At 44.5% G+C, this 26,243-nt stretch overlaps 1 protein-coding gene and 1 non-coding gene across 2 annotated transcripts in view; both read right to left on the bottom strand.

Annotated features, from left to right (window-relative positions):
• The window catches only part of LOC124721803 (aminopeptidase M1-C-like), a 437,502-nt gene that overhangs the window by 180,328 nt on the left and 230,931 nt on the right, over positions 1–26,243 (bottom strand). Inside the window, exons 3-5 of the mRNA XM_047246924.1 lie at positions 25,576–25,781; positions 16,378–16,548; positions 608–922 (exon numbers count right to left, since the gene is read on the bottom strand). Of these exons, the coding sequence (XP_047102880.1) occupies positions 608–922; positions 16,378–16,548; positions 25,576–25,781 (692 nt within the window). The remainder of the gene's footprint in view (positions 1–607; positions 923–16,377; positions 16,549–25,575; positions 25,782–26,243) is intronic.
• Positions 4,569–4,641, bottom strand: Trnat-agu. The gene has a single exon. It is a non-coding gene; the product is annotated as a tRNA-Thr (tRNA).

Here is a 26,243-nt window from a genome sequence, read left to right as displayed (position 1 = left end):
TATGTTTCGAGATGTTTCGACAACAGCTTTTTTTTTATTAATGGCTCTCTGGTACGTTCCTATTTAGCCAACTCATTCTTCCACACGCAGTCTGCGTGGGAAGCACATGCTAGGTACTAGCCGGGCTTTTTCGTCAAGCGGCGCCCCTTCAGCACAGTTCTTGAATTACGTGGGACTTTCTGAAAGTAAGTTTCGTCATAGTTTCTGAAAAAGAAGATGATGCAGTAGGTGACACAAACAAACGCTAGATGAATCCACACTCGTTGATAGTTCAACCCCTCCCCCTTGATGCCTCAGAATGTGTCCTATCAACCGAGAACTACTTCTAATCAGGTTGTGTCACAAATTTGTCTTCTCCCCACTTTTATTCAGTACCTCCTTATTAGTTACGTGATCTACCAGTCTAATCTTCAGCCTTTTCCCGTAGCATCACATTTCAAAAGTTTCTATTCACTTCTTGTGTAAACTTGTTACCGCCCATGTTTTACTTCGATTCATGGCTACTCCGAGAAAAAGATAGGACATTGTGGCTGGCCACACCAAACTACTCAGAAGACTGGTGAGTCAAGGAGAAAAGTGGCGACATAACGTCTTAGCAGACACGTACCCGAAAGTGAGGAGCCCCCAGTTCTCCACGGCCCAGTCCATGTTGGGGTCCGGCACGATGACGCAATCGAGCTTGGAGAGCCCGGGCGGCAGGCCGATGCCGATGACTGCGTCTGCAGCGACTCGGAGCGCCGAGCCAATGGCGGCGGCGGCCTGCCGCGCGCGGCCCTGCCGGCCCGGCACCACGTAGCAGCTGCCCGGCACCGCGCCTGGAGCGGACGCGTTCACCGCCTCCCACGGGCCCACCGCCAGCGACACCACGTACGGCGGCAGCAGCGGCGTCTCCACGAACGAGTCCCACTCCCACTCGCGCTCGCTGCCACAGGCAAACAATACATGTGGAAGAGCGAAACACAAATAAACGCTTCGCTAACCCTTACATTCCTCTGAAGTTCGAACTTCTCCGTAGTGTGTACGGAGACTGTGGTAGTCTGTACACTTGCACTGAGATGACAAAAGTCATGTGATAGCGATATGCACATATAAAGATAGCGTCCTAATAGCGTACACAGGGTATAAAAGGGCACTGCATTGGCAGAGCTGTCAAAAAATGGCTCTGAGTACTACGAGACCCAACATCTGAGGTCATCAGTCCTCTAGAACCTAGAACTACTTAAACCTAACCAACCTAAGGACATCACACACATCCATGCCCGAGGCATGATTCGAACCTGCGACCGCACCGGTGCAGAGCTGTCATTTGTTCAGGTGATATGTGTGAAAAAGGTATCCGACGTGTTGTGAGTTAACGGGCATTGCGCTCTCATTTAAATATATGGCCGAAAGAGTCAGCCTTCAGGAATTGTGGAACGAACCCTGTCTTCGAGGACCGTGTGCCACAAAGGGCGCAGATTCACCACGAGATGGGGAAGTTCACAGGCGTCTATTGTCTGTTGAGGCCTAAGCGCTGTAGTGTGCGAGTGAGACAGACGAGAACCTACGTCATAGAAAAAAAAAATCCGTAGAAGCGCGTCCGGTGGCCGAGGAGACGTAGCGGTGTTAAATATGGCGGACCTAAGATCGGCTGTAAAGGGAAGCATTTATGGAAACTATTTAATTCTGTAGTAATGCAGAGAATCGAGCCACAGTAATTTTAATCTGCCGTCCTCCATAAATTTTCATGGTGATCCCAATAAAACTTGAATATTGATCATATCTATAAGAGTTTAGGATTTACTGTTAAAGTGAAATTCACAAGTTTTGTAACAAAGACCTGAATACTAAAATCTGAACCCTTTAGTCGATCTTAACGATCGACATTTCAAATAGAAGCGCATCATTATAATGACAAATGTTGTAAATATCAACTCTGCAACTTTATTTGTTTAAAAGATATAGTAAATTTAAATTATCAACATTTACATTTAAGCATTAAATCATCATTGCCTCCACACAAAATACATTGAACGATGACAGCATGGCCGGCCGGCGTGGCCGTGAGGTTCTAGGCACTTCAGTCTGGAACCGCGTGAACGCTACGGTCGCAGGTTCGAATCCTGCCTCGGGCATGGATGTGTGATGTCCTTAGGTTAGTCAGGTTTAAGTAGTTCTAAGTTCCAGGGGACTGATGACCACAGATGTTAAGTGCCATAGTGCTCAGAGCCATTTGAACCATTTTCGATGACAGCATGACACCTTATTCAATCGTTAGGTAATGGAATATTTGTTGCAAAGTTTAGCGCAGAACACTTACTTTTGTTCTTCATTTATTTATGAGAAAGCACATTCCAGAATGAGATTTCCACCCTGCAGCGGAGTGTGCGCTGATATGAAACTTCCTGGCAGATTAAAACTGCGTGCCGGACCGAGACTCGAACTCGGGACCTTTGCCTTTCGCGGGCAAGTGCTCTACCAACTGAGCTACGACTCACGCCCCATCTTCACAGCTTCACTTCCGCACTAGAGCACTTGCCCGCGAAAGGCAAAGGTCCCGAGTTCGAGTCTCCGTCCGGCACACAGTTTTAATCTGCCAGGAAGTTTCAGAAACCACATTGGTGCAAGGCATTCAAAGCTAAGAAATAAATTGTATTGGTTTTATGTAAAAGAATTTAACGTTTGTTATGTAATGGATATTATTTTTACTTTATTTAGAACGTGAAAGTGGTCAAGGTTTGATTATTTAAATATGTTAAAATGTAAAATAATGTAGAATAAGCTGTAGCCAATGAGATGGACGACTTCAGGAAAGGGACCTGCCCTAGTCAGTTGAGCGAGGATATTCGGGGCGCGGGAAACGCGGCCGGGGACGGGCAGACGGAGTGCTGGTGCAGACGCAAAAGCGGACAGTTCGGCTGGAGACACCAAAGGGTACAGTTCAGATGCAGACGCGAAAGCGGACGGTCGGTCCTTAGGCAGCTAGGAAGTGAAACGACTTAGAAAATTTCGCGTTGTGTGGTATCGCAGGACTTAGACACTGAGCGGTGAGCAGCCGCGCGCCTGCTATGAACTAACTTTTTGCGTAGATAACTTATTACTGTTATTATATGTTATGTTAACTTTGTATTTCGCAAACATGCCATCAGGCAGACAATTTAACGAAAGGGTCTCAAGTGTCTAATTCAGAGTGTGTAATGCGACACGTGCGGTTCAAACCCTTGACGACTTAGAGCCAAGACATTTCGACGAAGAGGAACCGCATGTGAGCCCGAACATCTCTGAGATGTTAGCTCTTAGTGTTATGAGCACACTGCGGGAATTACATGACTGAAAGCGGAATAGTAGTTAGAGCTAGACGCATGGGACATTACATATCGGAAATCGTTAGGAAATTCTATATTTCGAGATCCATAGCGTCAAGAGTGTGCTGAGAATACCAAATTTCAGGGATTATCTCTCACCTTAGACAACGCATTGGCCGACGGCCTTTACTTAACGACCGAGAGCAGCAGCGTTTGCGCAGAGATGTCAGTGCTAACGGACAAGAAACACTGCATGAAATAATCGCAGAAAGCAATGTGGGACGAACGATTAACGTATCCGTTAGGACAGTCCCGCGAAATCTGGCGTTAAATGCCAATGGCAGCTGAAGAGCGACTCGAGTTCCTTTCCTCTAACTGCACGACATCACCCGCAGCGTCTCACCTGGGTTCGGGATCATTTCGATTGAACCTCAGACGACTGGAAAACCGTGCCCTTGACAGACGAGTTCCGATTTAAGTAGTTAAGAGCTAATGGTACGGTTCGAATGTGGCGCAGACCCCACGAAGGCACAAACCCACTGTCGTCAGTAAGGCAATGTGCTGGCAGGTGATGGCTCCATAATGGTGTCGATTGTGTTGACACATTATGGACTCCGTCCTGTGGTCCAGCTGAGCCGATCACTGACTGGAAATGATTGTGCTCTGCTACTTGGAGACGAAACAATGATGGAATTTTTGTGGACGACAATCCGCCGTTTCATCGGCCCACAACTGTTCGCGACTGGTTTGAAAAACATTCTGGACAATTTGAGCGAATGGTTTGACCACCCAGATTGCTGACATGAATCCCATCGAACATTTATGAGACATAATCTAAAGGTCAGTTCTTGCACAAAATCCTGCCCCGGCAACACTTTCGCAGTTATCAACGGCTATAGAGACGGCATGGCTCAATATTTCTGCAGGGACCTCCAACGACTTGTTGAGCCCATCCCACGTCGAGTTGCTGCTCCACGCAGACCAAAAGGAGATCCGACACGATATTAGGATATATCCCATGACTTTTGTCATTTCATTGTATATCAATCAACATTTTTCACTATGTCCGTCATAATTTTACTCTTACTTCTCGGAGTGGCATTACATGTGGCGAGGGCGTGCCACCAACAATCACGTACCATACGTTGAATTATATTCACGTCGTCCTGATTCTGTAGCCACGTGCCGTTTATGTTCACGCAATGCCCTGAAGAAGATTTACAGAGAGAGAGAGATTATCTGCCAGCAGGCTTTGATTTATGTCAATGGGACAAGGTGAAAATTTGTGCCGGACCAGGATTCGAACCTGGGCCTCCTGCTTACTAGGCACGTGCGCTGACCACTACGCCATCCGGACACAGTGCTAACCATAGCCGCATGGACTACCCCAGCACGCCTCCCGTCAGACCAGACTTCTCAACTTATACTACACATTACTGATAGAGTGGCCCTGCTGATTAGCCTCATTACTTGCGGATCTCGCCGATTTCCGTAAGCGTTCGAGCTTGGAGTGCATTTGCACTGAAGGGATTACTGGCCGTCCGAAAGTACAGGCACCAAATATATAAAATTATTTGTTTTGGACTTTTAATCTCCAATGGAAATTCATTCTAAGTTCGTGAGGGTTTATAAAACGTTAACTCATTCATTTGTAACAACTGAATCCGTTCTTGTTCTGAATACGCTCGAAGTGAAGAACGGCTTAAACTACGGCCACGTATGAGAGCAATGAGAAAGTGAACAATATGGGATTGGAGGCTCGCAGATTCAGACTCGTTTTATGTGTGTTACACATGAGACACTATCACCCCTATTCCCTAAAAGCCTTGACTAATTTTTTCGGAGGAATTTACCCGTTAACAGTTCTGAATTGGAAACAATGAGACAGTATAATACTGTGGGTGCTTGGCTGCGAAGTATTTCTGAAACACTGGAAATAATAGAGTATTGACATGGATTTGTGTCCATTTTAGAACACGTGAAGAATAAGTTCAACATGATTCTATTTTAATAAACCACATTACACATATTACAAACTGCGACAAGAGTTTTATTTACAGCATATGTTCTGGTCCACCAAAAGTCCAGTCAATGGAGAAAAGTTAAGGAAAAATTCCTGTAGTCGCAAACTTTTGTATAACATACTAAAAAGCCCTGACCTGTGGCGCGTAAGTTTGGGGATGAAGGGTTGTTTAAAGTCACTTTTTAAAAATTTTTCTTGGATAACTCGAAAACCGCAGCTAATAACGACAGTGTCCTAGGCACAAAAATAAACGACATTAAATTTTCTACAGAAAAGGTCTTATTCATTTTTTCTCTAGGATTAACAGTTTCTGCGTTGGAGGAGATTGAAAATCGCAGATTATTAAAATAGTTTTTAATGGTGTAAAATTAATTTTTATTTACAATTAAAGTGGGTTAAGAAGAATTGTTAAATGTATGTACCACATCTAAGTGTAGGAGAATCTTATCAAAGGAATGGGTGGGGAAAACGATGATGATGATGATTAGTTTGTGGGGCCGATCAACTGCGATGTCATCAGCGCCTGTACAAATATATAAAATTTTTACACAGTCCATTGTTGAACTCAATCCAATCTAGCAACTGTCACGAATGCTGATGATGACAACACAAACACCCAGTCCCCGGGCAGAGAAAATGCCCCACCCGGCCGGGAATCGAACCCGGGACCCCGTGATACAGAGGAAGCAACGCTAGCCACAAGACCACAAGCTGCGGACGGTGGGGCAAGATAGGTCGGTGGATTGTTGTCATGCACTCCCCTCCTTCATAGGTTTGCAAAAGTGGAGCTGTCAACTGTCTACCACACTGAAGCACCTGCCCCAAGTATAACATTCTGTCAATATGTATTCGACAATGTCGGTCTCATCGTCTCCGCAATCAATGACTGCAATACTTTTAACAGAATCAGGGATATCAACTGCGTTACCCCAGCCTTTGCTCTCCCAACATTTGAAGAGGTCTAGAGGCCCACATCCAGCCTTGCAGGATTTAGTGTGTTTGTGTGTGTGTGTGTGGGGGGGGGGGGGGGGAGGGAGGATGTAAGTGGCTCTACTCAGTGCAACCCACTTAAAACTGCCAGAAATTCCTGAATGATGGAAGAGACTTGTGCAGTTTACCAGTACAGAATTAATGATGAGAGGAGTGCAGTTACTTTCGGGTCCTTCATTAAATCGCTGTCAAGTGACTGCGACACAGTTACATGGCTTAATAATAGGCTGTAAATATTACACAGCAGCAAGTTGCCATCACATTTACCGATCTATTTCCCATGAACACTACATACGTCACACTTAAAAATTAAACAGAACACACTCATTGTTTAGAGAAACGTATTTTACATAATAGCTCTCTTAATAACTGCAAATAAGTACCCAAGAAACTTCACTATACATGGAGTCTCAGGAGCAATGGTAAATATTCAGGCATATGACAGAAACGCTCATTTGAAGCATAAAACTTCATACTGACATATGCCCTATTCCGAGTGGTTTCCGAGATAGAAAAGATTTAATGTACTTTTGTTTCTGGGCTAGTGGCACACTTGCCTTAATCGCTGGTTTGGTCGTGGTAATAGAATTAACTGGCCACCAAGACTTCATGCAATTAGAATTTGGTTTATGGGGTTGGATGAACTTTGAGTTGTACAAACGAAAGGTGAACACGCGAGATGAGCTGCCTGGTCGTATCATGGACGCTGGTCTCTCATTATGGAAGGTGCAGAGACAGGCAGACAAGCAACACAACTTGTTCTCCCATGAGCGCAGAAATGCATTGAAATTGACGTTGGGATATTCGAAAATTCATTGTGAACTTTACAGTAGCTATAATGTGACTTGTTCGATAATGCTTAGAGGTGACTGTGTTGAAATTTTTTTGCGCTGACGGAAAAAATATCGCAAAACCAAGAAGGAGCTATGCAACATAAACGGAAATTAGTAGGCGTGTTTCTACAGCTGGAAGATAACGTCTATTCAGGTTACGTGCCAGTCGTATAAGAGGGCACTAGTGGCGCCACTATGATGATGTAATACAGGTTTGCGTTAAATACACGCTACAACGGTCGTCATCTTCAGTTTTCTCTGAGATTGTATGTGGTGAGTTGATGTTAGTAAAGAATGCCTATAAGGCGACAAAGACGCAATTATCAACATCTCACTAAGATTGGACGAGTGTTACGGGAAGCTGAATGTTCCTTCTGCGATACTGTAGAACAGACTTAGCACGAATGTAGCCACTGTACATGATTGATGGCTGCGGTGGACACGGGACTGTACGGTGACTAGAAGACTGGGCTCCGGACGGCCGGCCACGTGGCACAACAGACGGGGCAGACCATCATGTTGGGCGCACGCTTCTCACACATCGTACTGCATCTGCAGCATCAATTTGGGCAGCAGTTGGCACCACGATGACACAAAGAACTGTTACAAATCGGCTACTTCAAGGACAGCTCCGGTACAGCCGCCCGTAGCGCCCATCAAACCACCGCCATTTACGACTTCGGTGGTGTCAAGCGAGAGCTCATTGGAGGGCAGGCTGGAGGTCTCATGCGTTTTCTTTCTCGGTTCCAGTGATGGCCATGTGTTGCTTGGGGGGGGGGGGGGGGGGGAGACCAACCTGTCTACATGCTAGCCATAGCCACACTGGATCTGCACTTGGAGTTATAGCCTCGAGTGCGATTTCATAGGACAGCAGCACACTCTAGGTTATCCCACACACCGTGACTGAAAATTTTTATGTTAATCTAGTGATTCGAAGCGGTGGTCTGTTATTTGTTAACAGCATTCCAGGGAGGGTTTTCCAACAGGATAACACTCGCCCACATAGGCTGTTGTAACCCAACATGATTTACAGAGTGTCGACATATTGCTTTGGCCTGTTCGACCACCAGATCTGTCTCCAATCGAGCATATATGTGACAACAAAGGACACAACTTCAGCGTCATCCACAAACAGCGTTAACTGTCCCTGTATTGACCGACCAAGTGCAACAGGCATAGAACTCCATCCCACAAACTGACATCGCGCACCTATACAGCACAATGCATGCACGTTTGGATGCTTGCATTCAATATTCTGGCGGTTACACCGTTATTAATGTACCAACGTGTCACATTTACAATGGCTCACCTCACACGTCCATTAAATTGCGAACCTGCAATGGTAATTACTTAAATTTGTTACCTAGACAAAAGTATTCCCGAAATTTCATTACTCTATATTTATTTTCTGGTGTCGAGATTTTTTTCCCGTCTGTATTTCTGAACTGATACTTTGTAAAACGCATGCTGTAATGTTTACTATCTGTTGTTCATGTGGAAATATGACAATGTATCGAATAATACAGTAAATAAATGCTAGTGTACATTAAATGTGTTCTATCTCTGAAACCATTCGTGATAGAGCATAGACTGATCTGACAGAACATTACGACCACTGACCTACTATCAGTGTAAACCATCCAAACGATAGCAGCAGCATCTTCAGAGGAACGACTGCTAGTCAAACACACATAGTATCAGTGAGAATGCTGTCCGTATATTTACTGGGGAAGGCGTGCGATGTATCTGAGTTTGACCGAGGGCAGACTGTGATGGCCTGTAGGCTTGGCACGAGCATTTCGGAAACAGCACGGCTTGTCGGATGTTCGATGAGTGCCGTGGTGAGTGTCTTCAGCATGTGGCAAAACCGAGGTGAAACCACGACCAGACGTCGTAGGGTGGGACGGCCACCGCTCATTACAAATGTCTGACGCCGTAAGATGGACAGACTGGTAGAACAGGACAGTGGGCGAACTATGGCTGAACTAACATCAGACTATAATGCTGTGCAGAGTATAGGTAGTCACGTAACTTGTAGAACTGTTGATATTTAAAAAAAAAATATCGGAAATCAGATATATCGATATTTAAAACTTATCTAATAAGGCTCTCGATATATCGAATAAAATATCGATTTTCCGACATATGGACGAAAAATATCGACCTACCGACCTATAAAAATATCCGATGAATATTGTAAATACACTGCAGGTTTTACAGCTGTATATTTAAGTACTGATTTATTATTAGATATTCAGTAGATGAAGAAGCCTGCTTACCCCTCTTAGAGCAAGAATTGAAAGGAAAAAGATGCACATTCACGCTTGGCGACAACTACTTTGCAAACAATGGTATCTCCATGTAAGTGGCACAATAAAAGGCGTCCGATGGGCTCGTCGTTCAATTTCGTCAGATATTATAGTTGCCTTGATCACTTCATGTCGACTTCTCTGTTTCTCATTTCTGCAAATGTCAGCGGCCTAGCAGTTGTAGTGTCAAAATTGCGTGCGTTGCAGTTTCTGTTGGTAGCGCCGAGCAAGGATTACGTCAGCATTTCTCCTCACACGTCTCCACACCCCCCAAAGATCAATTTTGTCATTCATCATTTTCAGCAAATGTTTTTGAGGAATGCCAATGTGGAGAAATAGCACAGCAGATACGTTAAAAATCGGTTTTTAAACCAACTGGTATACTATTTCTTCCCATTAACACCGCCACCTCCTCCCACACCCCCCAGCCCTACCTCCTCGCAGTGTAATCGGACTATTCCATGGTGCCACCTATATTTGTTTCACACAGTCAAAGAGAAAGACTGGACGTGACGAAAGCTCAAAAAGGTAGTAAGACTCCTTCAAATTATGTTCTAGTACAATTTCAAAAGAACAATTTCAGTTACACACAATATCCTTCACTAGGACACGCTGAAACAGTTGATAGTACATACATCAAAAAAATTTTGCCTCACCTCGGGTCCGAGAGTTCCGGAACCTGTACAGAAAATTGGAACAGAGATCAACACAAACAGCAATCCACCCTTTTTATTGCTCATGAAAACCACACATTGCATGTTGTACCACCATGCAGCGAGACCTTCAGAGGTGGTGGGCCAGATTTCTGCACACACCGGTACCTATAATTCCTGGTAGCACCTCCTCTTGCACTGATGCATACCTGTATTCGTCGTGGCATACTACCCACAAGTTCATCAAGGCACTGTTGGTCCAGATCGTCCCACTCCTCAACGGCGATTAGGTGTAGATACCTCAGAGTGGTTGGTGGGTCACGTCATCCATAAACAGCCCTTTTCAATCTATCCCAGGCATATTCGATAGCGTTCATGTCTGGAGAACATACTGGCCACTCTAGTCGAGCGATGTCGTTATCCTGAAGGATGTAATTCACAAGATGTGCACGACTGATGCGCGAATTGTCGTCCATGAAGACGAATGTCTCGCCAATATGCTGCCGATATGGTTGCACTATCGGTTGGAGGGCGGCATTCACGTATCATAGTATCGTACAGCTGTTATGGCGCCTTCCATGACCACCAGCGTCGTACGTAGGCCCCACATAATGCCACCCCAAAACAGCAGGAAACCTCCACCTTGCTGCACTCGCTGGACAGTGTGTCTAAGGCGTTCAGCCTGACCGGGTTGCCTCCAAACACGTCTCCGACGATTGTCTGGTTGAAGGCATATGCGACACTCATCAGTGAAGAGAACATGATGCCAATCCTGAGCGGTCCATTCGACATGTTGTTAGGCCCATCTGCATCGCGCTGTATGGTGTCGTTGTTGCAAAGATGGACCTCGCCATGGACGTCGGGAGTGAAGTTGCGTATCATGCAGCCTATTGCGCACAGTTTGAGTCGTAGCACGATGTCCTGTGGCTGCACGAAAAACATTACTCAACATGGTGGTGTTGCTGTCAGGGTTCCTCGGAGCCATAATCCGTAGGCAGCGGTCATTCTTTGCAGTAGTAGCTCTTGGGCGCCCTGATCGAGGCATGTCATCGACAGTTCCTGTCTCGCTGTATCTCCTCCATATCCGAACAACATCGCTTTGGTTCACTCTGAGACGCCTGGACACTTCCCTTGTTGAGAGCCCTTCCTGGCACATAGTAAAAATGCGGATACGATAGAACCGCGGTATAGATCGTCTAGGCATGATTGAACTACAGACAGCACGAGCCGTGTACCTCCTTCGTGGTGGAATGACTGTATTTGAGTGGCTGTCGGTCCCCCTCCGTGTAATAGGTGCTGCTCATACATGGTTGTTTAGATCATTGGGCGGGTTTAGTGACACCTCTGAACAGTTAAAGGGACTGTGTCTGTGATTCAATATAAACAGTCAATGTCTATCTTCAGGAGTTCTGGGAACTGGGGGGTGATGCAAAACTTTGTGTGTGTGTGTGTGTGTGTGTGTGTTTACCAAAAATTACGAAAAACTGTAATATGTATAATAAAAATATCGAGGAATAAAGTTTCGTCGATATATATCGATACTCTCGTATACCGACGTATCGGTATTTTATCAGCGGCCCTAGTAACTTGTATTGCCACAACCTGCCTACATGGTGCTATGAGGTACTGATATGGTCAAATAGATGGATGTTGCAGATGTATCGCACCCAATCTTTCATGGTTAATTCTAAGTGTCTAAAGTTTCCATTTATCGTGCCTTGTTGGATAACATCGCAAGAATGGATGTTCGGTAGAGAGAGTGATCGTACACGTTTACGTTTCACATCTCGTGGGAAATGGTTACGAAACCTTTTGAGGGAATAGATGCAAGCGAAGTCTTGGCGACAGGATTATCTGCCCAGATGAGGTGCTCATCCATAATTACACTGTCGAGAAAAGACCATATGAGGCATGGTATAAGGTGAGGATAAAACTAAGACCGCAATGTCCGGCAGCAGACACTCCAGCAGAGCGGCGCAGCACGACGCGGCCCTACAGTATACTGCATATGAACTGCAGTGGCGCGACTGTACGTAGCAAATTCTGTATGTTAGTCGTTCGGCAACCTCCGAGCAAAACAGACTTAAGAGACATGCATGTGGTGATAATTTCTTTATTTTGTGAGGAAAAGGGCTATAAATTTATACATGTGACCGGTGGTGGTCTTTTCACGGTAAAATTTAACATCATAGCTGGAAAAAATACCATGAATATACCAGGCCCAAAAGAATTACCAGGCACGAGAGTTTGAATGCCTCTCGTAATTTTTGGCGACGAGCCTTTTCCATTTAAATCCTATTCGATGAGATGCAAGCAGATGACCAGTCGAAAAAAGTATGCGGTTCCACATGTAACAAAACCCGAAGAATTTCAGAAATCGCTTTTAAAATACTTTTCCAAAAATTTAAGATTTGCTATCGCAAGACTTCTCTCACACCGGAACATGTAGAGAACGTGATACTTGCCATTTGTATCTTGAGCGTTTTTCTCAGAGACGATATAGCGTTGTTTGACAGTGAAGAGACTGAAGAGGAACAATTACGAGTCCTTCTTCACACATGAGGCAATTTCGTAAATGGATTCAAAGATTATTTCCCCGCTAGGTAGACTGATCAAGCAAAACGACATGTTAAATAGGGGATGTCATCGAACAGAAAATAAGTAGTAAAAATGTAGTAATAAGCATACAGTCATAAAAATAAAGACTTAATCCTCCATTTGACAATGGAGGAAATGTTGTTTGTAGATATTCGTAAGTTATGTTTGTTCACATTTCCATGGCACTTTATCTCGAGATGTTGCTTCTTCTGGTACTATTCACACAACGTTCATTTTAAAAGGCAACTAACTCTGGATATCGGGTTACATACAGTTTTCTTTTTTTAAAAAAAAAAATCTTTATTGAAAACATCTGTAATATTTATACAAAATGAACCCACCACCTTAGTGATTAGTGGGTCGTAATATTACTACAGTGTTATATATTTCAGCAGCTATTTTTATTGTTATTACAATGATACAAAATTTATTATTGTGAGCTACAGACAGGGTACAGCACAGGGTAATAGGCAGGCTGCAGTTATTGATCTACACTACTAGCTAATTGTTAGTTTTCTTACCTACTTGTTAATTCCTAACTGCTTGCAGCGTTACCGGTGTGTCAGCCTAGATATAAACCCACTGCTTTAGGCCCTGCTCATCGAGCTAATCCCGATGAGCGTGCCCCTGACACTGGGCAGGCCAAGATTGCTTGTCGCTGCAGGTTCCTAACTTTATACCTATATCTAATGCTACAACCACTATACTAACCTACGTCAGTTCTGGTGCTATTTTGGTCTAGATTAGTGTACCCTGGTCCCCCTAGTCCTGCACGTGGCGGATTGCAACTAAAAGTCGACCTGTCCACGCACAGGCGTTGCAGGATCGGGGTAATTGGACGCGTTCAGTATTTGTCTTTAGTCATGAAAGTCCCTCAAGTATGCTGTCAGTACTTTCCGTGATACCTCGTTTGCCAAACTATTTAGGGTTTCAAAAGTCTCTTCATGTCTTAATAGGTCATATGTATTGTTATGTGGAAGTTGTTGTCTTCATGTCACTGCTACATCATCGAAAAGGGGGCACTCGTAAACCACATGGTCGGGAGTGCCCTCCGAAGCGCCACAGTCACACTCGGGTGCAGCCTTTTTCCCAGACCGACACAAGTATGTCGGGTAGGGCCCATGACCAGTGAGAAAGTGTATTAGACCCCCTGTTGGCTCGAAGTACTTCATCCCTAACCTTTCTTTAACATTTGGCAGAAACCCAAAGGTTCTTCTGTCAGTTTCATCCTTTTCCCAAGATTTCTGCCATAAGTCCTCACCCCTTCTGCGTATTTCTCCCTTGCCCTCACCAGAGCTCCGAGGATATTCTCTATTTTCATGTTGTTCCCTTTCTTAACCCAATACCATGCTGCTTGTTTTCGTATTTTTATATCTAAAGGACAGAGCCCCATTATTATTAATAGGGCACTTCCTGGGGTTGCCTGTACGCCCCTGTAGATCTTAACAGCATGTTTCTCTGTACTCTTCTCACTGCCATGGCAGGCACCACCCTTGTGGGCCTGTGTGCCCAGACTCCCGATCCGTAACCCACTATTGAAGTTAGTATACTATTGTGGTATAGCTTGATTAGGTGTGGTGGAAATTGGAATCGTTTGTACCCTATGGAAATAAGGTTGTTATGTACTTGTAGTGCTTTTTGGGTCACGGACTCAATGTGCCTTCCAAAGTTCCACCTTTCATCGATGATGACGCCCAAGTAGCGAGTCTCTTGTCGTCTTATAACTGGTGAGCCTCTGATTCTAACTGTAGGGTTCCTTACTAGCTGTCCCTTCAGCAATAAGTACGTTGATTTTGTTGGTGAGATCGTCATCTTAGTATTTGTGCACCACAGTTGTAATTTGGTCATAGCTCTGTCAATTTTTGGCTCGATGTCTTCGCGGCTACGGCCGCCGACCAGCAGGAGGAGGTCATCTGCGTAGGCTATCACCTTTAGCACTTCTTCACTCTGCTGCAAACTATCTAAAAGTGGTTCCATATGGATGTCCCAGAACAGGGGACCTAAGACGGAACCCTGGGACATCCCTTAGTTACAGTTTTTCCAACTCTGCCGCTAGGGGATGATAGCCAGACCTCCCGCCCTTCACAATAGCTCCTCAGGCAACCATACAGTGACCCTGGACAATCCTTCTCCCGCAAGCAGGAGAAGGGCGAAGGCCACCACAGGTTGTCAAAGGCGCCACTGATGTCAACGATGATGCCAACAACGTACTTGTACGAGGTAGAGCCGCAGACCTCAGCCGCCAGAGCGATCGCGTCGGTTGCCGATCGCCCCGGCCTCAAGCCGAACTGCCTGCCGCTCATCCCGCACAGCATCGGTGTGCAGTCAGTCTGTCAGCTAGCAATTTCTCGAGTAATTTCCCAAAGATGTCCAGTAGGCAGATCGGTCTATAGGACTTGACATCCGCTGGGTCCTTGTCGGGTCCCTTTTTGATGATCACAACATTTGCCTCTTTCCAAATTTTTGGGAATTTTTCCTGTCTTAGGCACTCATTGTATAGCTGGGTTAGTGGCGCCTCCAGTTGGGGTGTCAGGAACTGCACCACCTCCGCCACAATGCCGTCTGGGCCGGAGGCTTTCCCTGTTTTTAATGCTTTGATGTGGCCAGCCACCTCCTCTTCAGAGAAGGGGTAGACTGCCCTATCGTTTGCTATTCTGTCTGGATCTTCATTTCGTAACTGGGACTGGCCTTCAGTGTCGCTAGCCTCATCGTCATCAGGCAGCAGGGACAGGAGAAGGACCTCGGCAGTCTCCTGCCAGGAATCCGTCATCCCATCCTCGTGCCTGACCGTTGATAGCATCATTGGGGATCGGATCTTTTCCCTAACTAGTTTGTAGGGTACTACCCATGGGTCCAAGGCCAACTGGTCCAGTACAAATGGTTCCCAACTTCGTATTCTAACTTCTTTTAGTTCTTTTCGGAATTTCTCTTTTGCCTCCCGGTATTGAAGTTTACTTTTCCTCATCTAACGCCTTTTTGGTAAATAAACTTTCTTTTCAAACGTCAAAAGAACTACGATTAGAATGACGTGCAGTGTCGTGTCACTTGCTATACCGCAATAGCGACAACGGAACTATGCTACGCCGCACGACGCGTCATAGTAGACCATTTGGTCAACTTTGCCTCGCAGTGCTGCTCCGCGCAGTTCCGCTGCCGTACAGTCCGTTCCGTCTCACCCTATATCATATTACCAGTACTTGGTCGCTATTATGTAAATTGAAGGTGGAGGGGGGAGAAAGGAAAGGAACTATTTATGTCAGTTGCATCGAAAGATTATGCGAAATCAGCGGCGACGAGTAAAAATGTGAGTCGGACTGGGACTCGAACCCGAGTTCTCTTGCTTACCATGCAGTTGCGTTAACCAATGCGCCATCCGGGCACAGTGTTTATCGCAAATGCGCAGAACTATCCCTGCACGGTCCGCAGCCGACTCACATTCCCACCTAGCGCCACCTATCCGCAGTCCCCATCCATATCTTCTATGCTCGCTAATTTTAGATTCCCGCTGGAGGTCGAACGATATTGCGCATCCTTAATGAAGGTAGTGGATTCATTGCCCATCGAGACATGTCCCAAAGAACCGACACCGTACATTTGTTTAGTATTTGGTCGCTTTCGTGTCGCACCGCTCTGTTGCAGTGCAGTTACACTTAGTGGGGTGTTACCTTAAGATTCAGAGTTACTTACTTGATAACAGGTACGGTTCCGCGAACGGGCATGAGTGGCATGGTGGAGACAGCCTTGTGTCCGTGCCGGCGAGCGATGCGCACCGTGAAGTGGGCCTTGTACATCGGCTCGTCCCAGCAGGGAAACGCTCGGCGTGCGTGCGTCGCCTCGAAGCTCGAGAACACCACCCACCTGTGGACCAACAAGCAACACAGTCGTGGCAAGCAACGATGTATGTTTCATACCGTTAGAGAGCAGTGCTTCTTAAATCAGGGCTATTGGAAATGATCTTAACAGAAAGTTCAAAAAATGGATCAAATGGCTCTCAGCACTATGGGACTTAACATCTATGGTCACCACTCCCCTAGATCTTGGAACTACTTAAACCTAACTAACCTAAAGACATCACACAGCACCCAGTCATAAGTAGTAAGATACGAAGTCTCATACTCTCTGTTGAACTACAGAATGCTGCTCACTTTCTTTGATTAAATATTTCAGCGGAGTGAAATCGAGACACCCTAGGAATCACACAATCAATTTTTATTCGAATTTTCGTAGCAAAATGAAGAGTCGGAAATGGACAAATCGACCAGCGCGAGATTTAAATTTGTAAAGAAAGACTTAATTGCTCGAAATTGATTAGGGAAATTAAGAAAAGCGTAATTAGTGATATGAGGGGAACATTGAAATATTTCAGGAGCATCTGCTGTTAGCTATGTACATGAAGTCTCGGAAAGCTGATCTATTCAAGGCTTAGCTATTTTGTGCACAAGAAGTTACATTGGTGTGGAAATTGTAGAATTATTTCTTTCAAGTTGAGAAAATAAAATAAATATCAAATTACAGCATAAATTAAAACTTTTCTGCTTTCTCTTGATATATTTTTAATAGTAATTAACAGAATACCGATAGATATTTAAAAATATTCTGTTTCATGTTTACCGAACTGTGGTGTGCGTACTGTAAGACCTTCGGTACACACACCATCAGATTATTTGACTTGTCGCTCTAACGAAGTAGGCGAGTGTCGGCAATATGTCTCGTGGTCTTATCGGGCGTGTTTATCTTCTGCCGTTCGGTCAGACGATAGAAATGCCACTTACACGCTTAGAGTAGCAGATTGACGGTGACCAACTTTAAACAGAACTTGATTAATTTTCATACACATTTATTAAAATAATAAAAAGCATAGACATTACTTAAGTTGATTCTGGATGCTGTTTACAATTGACAATCTGAAGTTCCTTTGGTCTTGGTACGTTAATCTTATTCTCACATATCTCTGATACTTGACAAAGTGTCTATACATTTCTCTTCATGGTTATGTACAGGAATATGATAATCTTATTAGGCGCAGACTGAAACTTGACTATAGAGGAGTGGTACAGACAAATGCAGACTGGTACAGTCTGTACACTCGTTATAATACCTCGCACGTTCAGGTATCACTGCGCGAGTGTGATCCACGAGGAGAAAAGGTTCTACATTAGCAGCAATCTCATTGGCTGCGTTACATATTAATACGCGGATCGGCGGAAGCAGAATTTGGTCCGTCTCTAAGGCAGCGCCATCTCGTAGTGCAGAGACGGGCGAGCGCTGCACCTGCGCTGTTGTGCTTAGCGGGGCGCACTGACTATGCGGAACTATGTACAAAACACGAACAATACCTGTAAATAACTTTCTAATTCTAAGATTAATGAATTGAAGTATTTTGTCATTATAAAATGGACGAAGTTTATTTGGTTAAGTAATGAAATAAATACTTCTGTAATCGTTCAAATTTCGGTGACGATTTTTTTAATGAGCAGAGTTTCGACCGGTCAATCGCAACCACACTTCCTCGCTTTAACAGTCTTGAAAACAGTGGTGTGTCGGTGGCTAATGCATGTCTGCTAAGACTATTTCTTCCTGAAAGCCAGACATGTCCTACACCTGACAAAGTGGTAATCTCAGGTCGCCATCAGTTCTGTAGGAAAGAAATGCAGGCATATAAAGAATGTTTCCCTGGAGACTGAACGAAATTACAGTATAAATGAAAGAAATTTTGAAGAGAAGCGGTGAAATGTTTTTTGAAATTATTTGTCTAAAAGTAAGAAATAAAATAGATTAGATAAACATTTGATGAGTATCACGATTTCGAGCACAATTAGAAGGTGCACTAATGTTTCTATTTCAGTAGAAGAGACATAGACATGAGTTCACTATTCTGCTCCTCAGACAACTGTAGTTATCCTGCTGGAAGATGCCATCGCCGTCGGGGAACATATAAATCATGAAAGGATGGTCCTTAACAATGCTCATGTTGTCCTCAACTGTCATTGTGCGTTCGATTATTGTCACAAGTACCATGGAAACCAAGTGAATTCCCTCATAGCATAATACTGATACCACTGGCCTGTGTCTATAGAACAGTACGTGTTTCAAGCAGCGGTTCGTCTGGATGATTGCATATTTGGACATTAACATCAACTTGGTGAAACAAGGAACATGATTCAAATCGACCAGGTTTCCATCGATCCACTGTCCAACCTCCGTGGCCCTGTGCCCACTGCAATCGTAATTGGTGATTAGATCTACATGGGAATACGCAGGGCTCGTCTGCTGCGGACCCACATGTTCAGCAATGTGGGCTGTACGATAAGCACCTAAACATTTTTGCCTGCATCAGCTTTGTACTCTGTCGTCATATCTGTCACAGATCGTCGCCTATGCTGCTATACAGAGCAGGCAAGCTTCTGGCCTCCACGTGCTGCGACAAGACGTGGACGTCCAACACCTTGTCGTCTACCCATGGTTTCACCATTCTTTTAACCACTTTCCACAGATACGAGAGAAGCACGTGAACAGCCGGCCAGCTTCGCCGTTTCTGTGATGCTTGTTCCAAGGCGCCGGGTCATAACAGTCTGCCCTTTGTCAGAGTCGCTTATGTCAATAGATTTCCCCGTTTGCGACGCGCTATTCGTGTCTGCTCGGCTTATGCACCATCCTTAGCGCGTCACATGCCCAACATGCCCATACCGCCACCAGCCAGCATTCATTGCCTCAGTGGGCTGTGATCATAATGTCTTGGCTCCTCAGTGTATGCACCACAAACACACCTAATACAGATTGTAAAATCAATAAAAATGGAAGCCCTCGTAACCATGGAACTATCAGGATGTGAAGTTGAAGACTATATGGAAGCGTTTCAGACTGTACATATTGTAATTACAATAGGAACAGACTGACTAAGAGATTAAGAGACCCAGATTGATTTACGGAAGTACACTGTGCCACTTCACAAAATACGTTGGTAATATATGTTTCCTTGATGACAGTATCTGCTGGTGTGTGTGTGTGTGTGTGTGTGTGTGTGTGTGTGTGTGTGTGTGTGTGTGGCCGACCGGAGTGGCCGTGCGGTTCTGGGCGCTACAGTCTGGAACCGAGCGGCCGCTACGGTCGCAGATTCGAATCCTGCCTCGGGCATGGATGTGTGTGATGTCCTTAGGTTAGTTAGGTTTAATTAGTTCTAAGTTCTAGGCGACTGATGACCTCAGAAGTTAAGTCGCATAGTGCTCAGAGCCATTTGAACCATCTTCGTGTGTGTGTGTGTGTGTGTGTGTGTGTGTGTGTGTGTGTGTGTCCTGTAATTCACCATCAGTTTCGATTATTGACCAAACCAGTACCAACAAGTTTCTCTCGGTAGGTATTAACAGTATACTATACAGGGTGAAGCGAAATTCGCGCATTCGGGCTTCGCAGCACGACTCATCGCAAGCCAGCGATAAAAAAAAAATGTCTTTCACAAAATTTCGCCCTGCGAGTACATCCGGCAGAAAAAGGACGTGAAAGAGTGACAGTCTGGCAACACTGTAAGCATGTGTATGGTAACTACCCCTGTTAGCACTTACTAGTTGCGCTGTACAGTTGGTGCAGTAGATATAGTTCTGGGTTAGCCTGCAGGCGGTTGAGGGTTCGATCCTGCGTTGGGGCGCATTTTTCTTATTTGCTAATTTCATACTGTATGTACTCCGTTTCTTAGGTCACATGTAATCTAAATTTACAACATTTTGTAACGCTGAACACAACAAATACGTGGTTAGACAAATAAGGAATAGACAGTTGAAACAAATGACCTGTCCTAGGACAGAATAACTACAAAAACAATGTCAGTCCGAGATGCTAAAGATGATAGCACAGAACACTAATACATCATTTACTTGTCATTTATACTACGTGTAATGTGAGCGCTCAGATGTCGCACATTAGCAATCAGCGACAATAATAATGTCCATATTAATGAACGCATAACCTTCACAACAGAATAGTTGTCCTCAGAACAACAGATGCTCTAAGCGACCTCCCTGCACGTCCAAACATTGCGCAACCCACTGGATCATACAGCTTTGCACCCTTCGCAGCAAACCTGTGTCCACAGTAACAAGAGCAACATGAACACGTGCTACCAATTCTTCCACATTCGTCGGCGGAGTAGAGTACACTTGCTCCTTCAGGTGTCCCCACAGGAAGAAATCCAGGGCATTTAGGTCAGGTGAATGCGGTGGCCATACCACTGGACCTCCACGTCTGAGCCATTTACCTGGAAATGTTCTGTCCAAATACTGTCGCACATTAATTGCAGAGTGTGGAGGTGCACCATCAGGTTGGAACCATATCCTCTGCCAAACATGTAGTGGAACATCTTCAAGCTCATCAGGCAGACAGTTTGAGAGGAATGCATGATACCTTCGTGCAGTCAGCTGATTAGGCAACATGTGGGGCCCAAACACCTGTCGCCGAATATCGAGCTTGATATCCATGGTCGTGGGTGACGTGCGGGTTAACCTCACACCAATGGTGCGCGTTGTGCATATTGAAGATACGCTCACGAGTGAATGTTGCTTCATATGACCATATTATGGTGTGTTCATGAAGTCATCGTTGGCTTCCTGTTGTTGTTGGAACCATTCACAGAATTGCATCCGCTGATGGCGATCTGCAGGAGGCAGATGTTGCGTGAAAGCATAATAATAATAGGGGTGCAGCCCATGCTCGTGAAGCACATTGACGACCGTGCGTTGCGAGACATGCTGCTAGAGGACCCGCTGCAATCGCTGTTGACGATTAAGATGCCAGATACTGTGCTACCTTAACTACATGTACCAAAAAGAAAAAACAACATATGCCTCAACCCAGGCTCGGACCATCGACCTCCTGCATGCTAACCCAGAACTCTATCCACTGCCCCCAACTGTACAGCACGATTAATGTGTGCTGACAGAGGTAGTTAACGTACATGTGGTTACAGTGTTGGCAGAGTGCCACTCTTTAACGTCCTTTTTCTGCCGGATTTACTCGCCAGATGAAGCTTTGTGAGACATTTTTTTATCGTTGGCATGTGAGGAGTCACGCTGCCAAGCCCGAGTGCGCGAATTTCGCTTCACAATGAATATAAGGAAACGCGTTTCCGATGCATACCGTACCCTTGCTTTAATCTATTAAAACATTTTATCGACATTTACCGCCGCTTACATGCAGAGATCGGTTATGCCGCTACGATGGGACACGCCAGGCGACAATGGCTCCCATCACCGGATTTACCTGTTCGTGAGCCACAGGAAATGACGCTCTCTGGTGGAGTAACTGTAAAGAACTGCTCTCAAGATTCAAGACTTACTTGTGCACTATGTTCCATGTGTGAACTTTGAGATTTTCCCCTATTCTGATTTTAACTTTATACACTGTCCTTAACTTTTTTGTAAGTGTTTTGTTTTAAATAAAATGAGTGTAATTTTAAGTACGACATAAAAAGAGTGTGACATCCTCAAATTTCTTAGTAATATGCATCTCTGCTCGTTTATAAATACTGCCATTACATTTATGTACCATAGTGACAGACATCTGAAGACTTTCGCACTATTACATGGATTACACTAGTCGCAGACAGTTGGGGTACACTAATTCCTTCCCAGCGGGTACGGGGTGGCGGCAGGAAGGGCATCCGGCCACCCCTTCCACTAAAATTGCCACATCTGATTAACCATACCGACCCTGCGTATCCGCGGGAAAAACGGCGCAAACGAAAGAAGTGACTTATGGGTGCTGTGTGCAGTACCTGTACCTGGCTAGTTGCTCTCAAACTACGACTAGCGTCGAAAACACTGTTTTATGTATCATGGGTATGTGTTAGGTCAACGAGGGTGATCAAACTTAGAATGTCTTTTATTTATTTTTAACATATCTTAAGATGTTTTGTACTAGATGAATTCAGTGATTGTTGCGAAAATAAGTGCGACAGTAGACTTCAATAACCGCGTTGTAGCTAACATGAACATTGACGAATGATTACTATTCTTGTATAAGAAGTGGGGTACCAAACGATTTCGATCTAAATAGATGTTGCGTAACAGGTCATTTTACCGTATTAATACTGTCTTCAAACAGTCAGGTATGATTGCTTGCCATTTAGTGATTACCCCAGTTAAATTCACATGAACAATATCTATGGTATTGCAGTGCCTGTGTTATTCCGACTTACGATGCAATGTTCCTTCCAACATGCATGCATGTCCGGAAGAACAGGCATCGTGATGACTATAGCCGTTATGAAATATATTCGCAGTTGCGAATATTGACAACCATCAACTGTATGATGGAATGACGACAATGAAAATTTGTTCTGGACCGGGACTGGAAGCCGGATTTTCCGCTTATCGCGAGCGGTGGCCCAACTATTTGGTTATCCGAGCACCACTCACGGCCGGAACCAAACTTCCATATATCGTCAACCACGTGTCTACAACCCGTAAGTTATGTATATTACCGTATAGGGGGACATTTTACTTGAAAGTCGTTTGCCTGGTGTCGGCGGATAAACACGATATTCCAGTGCCTGTGTTATTCCGAATTACGATACCTTTCATGTACAGGGTGACACAGAATAACGGGAATGTTTGAAATGAGTAGTGGCAGCCATGAGCAGATGGCAGCGCTGCGGGTTCATGACAGCGAGTCAACAGTCCGCCATTTCAGTAATCATGGATCAATGGGACGGAAAACCGCGTGCGTTAGCCATAAAGATGTTTTATAAAAACAGTGATAGTTTGGTAGCGGCGCAGAGGGAGTTATGACGTTTTTATGATTTAGCACGTCTTGACGTCGTTCCGTCGAAACACGCGGTAAAATGTTAGATTAATAACTTTGAAGAGACTGGATCTGCCCTCAAGAAGAAACCAACAGGACGACCAAGAAGTGTACATTCTCCAGGGAACATTGATGTTGTACGCGAGTCTCTCTTAAGGAGCCCGCGGCGTTCAATTCGTAAGCAAGCAGCAGTGGTTGTCATCTCCCGGGAGAGTGTTCGCAGAATTCTTCATCTTGATTTAAAATTTCATCAGTACAAACTACAGATGGTACAACAATTGAACGACAACGATTACCGGTTACGATTAGGATTCTGTCAACAAATGATAACAAAAACAGATAATGACGATGAATTTCTAAACAAGTTGTGGACGTCAGATGAGGCACATTTTCATCTCACAGGTTATGTGAATAAACCGAACTACCGTACTGGGCAAACCCAAATCCTAATGACACTCATGAGCACCATTTACACGCTAGTAAAGAGACAGTATGGTGTGGTGTTTCATCACATGGGATTATCGGACCGTATTTTTTTGCAAATGAACAGGGAAACACAATAAATGTCAATGCCGATCGTTACGTGGAGATGTTACGAACTTTCGTTACACCTGCATTGAACAGCTTTCCAAACATTATAGGCGCTTCAGTCCAGAGTCACGTGGCTGCTACGGTCGCAGGTTCGAATCCTGCCACGGGCGTGGATGTGTGTGATGTCCTTAGGTTAGTTAGGTTTAAGTAGTTCTAAATCTAGGGGACTGATGACCTCAGATGTTAAGTCCCATAGTGCTTAGAGCCATTTGAACCATCCAAATGTTCGAGAAACTTGGTTTCAAATTCCGTGATCCCCTAGATCGCCATATTTATCCGTTTGATTTTTTCTCGTGGGGCTACCTCAAGAGCAAAGTCTACACGACTCGACCAAGAACCCTGGATGAGATAAAACAGAGAATTCGGGATGCAATTCACAGTATCCCACCTGAGATGTTGCAGCAGTTAACGAGGAATCTCAACAGCAGATTTGACGAATGTATTCGTACAGGAGGACGCCGTCCAAAGGACGTAATTTTGAAAAAATGATAAATGCCACCAATGTTTAAAAAATGGTTCAAATTGCTCTGAGCACTATGGGCTTTAACATCTGAGATCATCAGTCCCCTAGAACTTAGAACTACTTAAACCTAACTAACCTAAAGACATCACACACATCCATGCCCGAGGCAGGATTCGAACCTGCGACGGTAACGGTCGCGCGGTTCCAGACTGAAGCGCCTAGAACAGCTCTGCCACACCGGCCGGCAGTTGAAACTGTAATCTGAACGATGTTATAAGGTGTTATTCTTCCTAAACATTTCATCCATCTTCTCGTTCAAATCAAAATTTTTGGGACATGCAACACTCAGGAATTGTATGTGTCAGGAATCGATAACGGTATTATTTTACAATACAAGCAGCAATAGCAGCACTACTAGTAGCAGCAGTGATAGTGATAGTGGCGGTGGTGGTGATAGCAACAGCAGCACCAGGTCTGAATGGTATGCATAAATGGAAAAGTGAGCCACATTTTGCGATTACCTATATAATGAAACAGTTACCTGATGCTTCAGTAAGATGGATTCGCAATAATGCAGCTGCAGTCAAACAGTCCACTGTGAATTCTGCGGCATCGTTTCATGGCACCAAAAACATTAAGTGCACACATATGCGGTGCAAAGAGAACAGATAAGCAAGGCAAAAACCGCGCACCAATGGAGAAGAAAACAATGTAAATTGAACTTGTTACAAGTGGAAGATACGTACGTCCATATGCTATTTTTCTTTTTTGCTTCAAATGACAATTTCTGTAACCTCTCCGAATGTTAATCGTACCTACTGGTTAAGTCTGTATGACTGTTTGAAGGTGTCATGTTTACCACTACTGACCTATCCTGAAAGTGGCAGTTAAATAGTCAGAAAACGACGTCAAAACACGTTGTGACACAAATTTACAGTATTACATTTCAATCCTGAATCAAATTATTCTATGGCTCCATGAGGCATTTCATCTGAATACTTACAATCAAACTGCAGTCAAGTAGTAAGTTTACGCCGTACCTAATGTCGCCCGTGGTCTCATCCCTGAAGAACGTCTTGGCGATGCCGCGGTTGTCGTTCCTGAGGTGTCCCGTGTAGGAGATGGTCAGCACGTACTGGTGGCCCTTCTCCAGGCTCGAGTTCAGTCCCGCCACAACTTGCTGCGTTTCTTCCTCCACTTTCACGTACGTCACATTCAGCAGCTTCCGTGTCACCGCGTCTCTCACCTGCGCGAAACATCGGTTACAAAATATATTTTTACAACAGATTCCCTTAACAAAAATATAATACAATTTTGCGTACACAAATATAGCAAAATATAAACATCCAACACTAACTTCACACGAATACAGATGTTTCCTTTAATGAGTGTGACACGTGTAGTATGTGGTATTTTATACGAAAGGTTGGTTCGTTATAGCCAGTATGAATGTGGACTTTGACCGCTGAAACTTCTCCAGGAATCTTTCCAGCATTTGCTTGAAATGATTTAGGCAAACCACAAGAAAATCAAATTAATCAGGCCGGCGTGGAATTATAGCGACTGTACCCATTTAACTTAATAATGGAGAAGTGGAAATATCTCTGTATTAAAGTTTTCTTGTCTGTAGAAAATTTAATAAATTACTCATTTATTAGTGGCAGAATGATGAATGCCGACAGTGACAAAAATAATGAAACCTATAGAG

The sequence above is a fragment of the Schistocerca piceifrons genome, chromosome X, assembly GCF_021461385.2.
Source record: "Schistocerca piceifrons isolate TAMUIC-IGC-003096 chromosome X, iqSchPice1.1, whole genome shotgun sequence".
Taxonomy (NCBI): domain Eukaryota; kingdom Metazoa; phylum Arthropoda; class Insecta; order Orthoptera; family Acrididae; genus Schistocerca; species Schistocerca piceifrons.
Note: the sequence above shows the minus strand (reverse complement) of the source record. Positions and strands in the feature narration are given on the sequence as shown.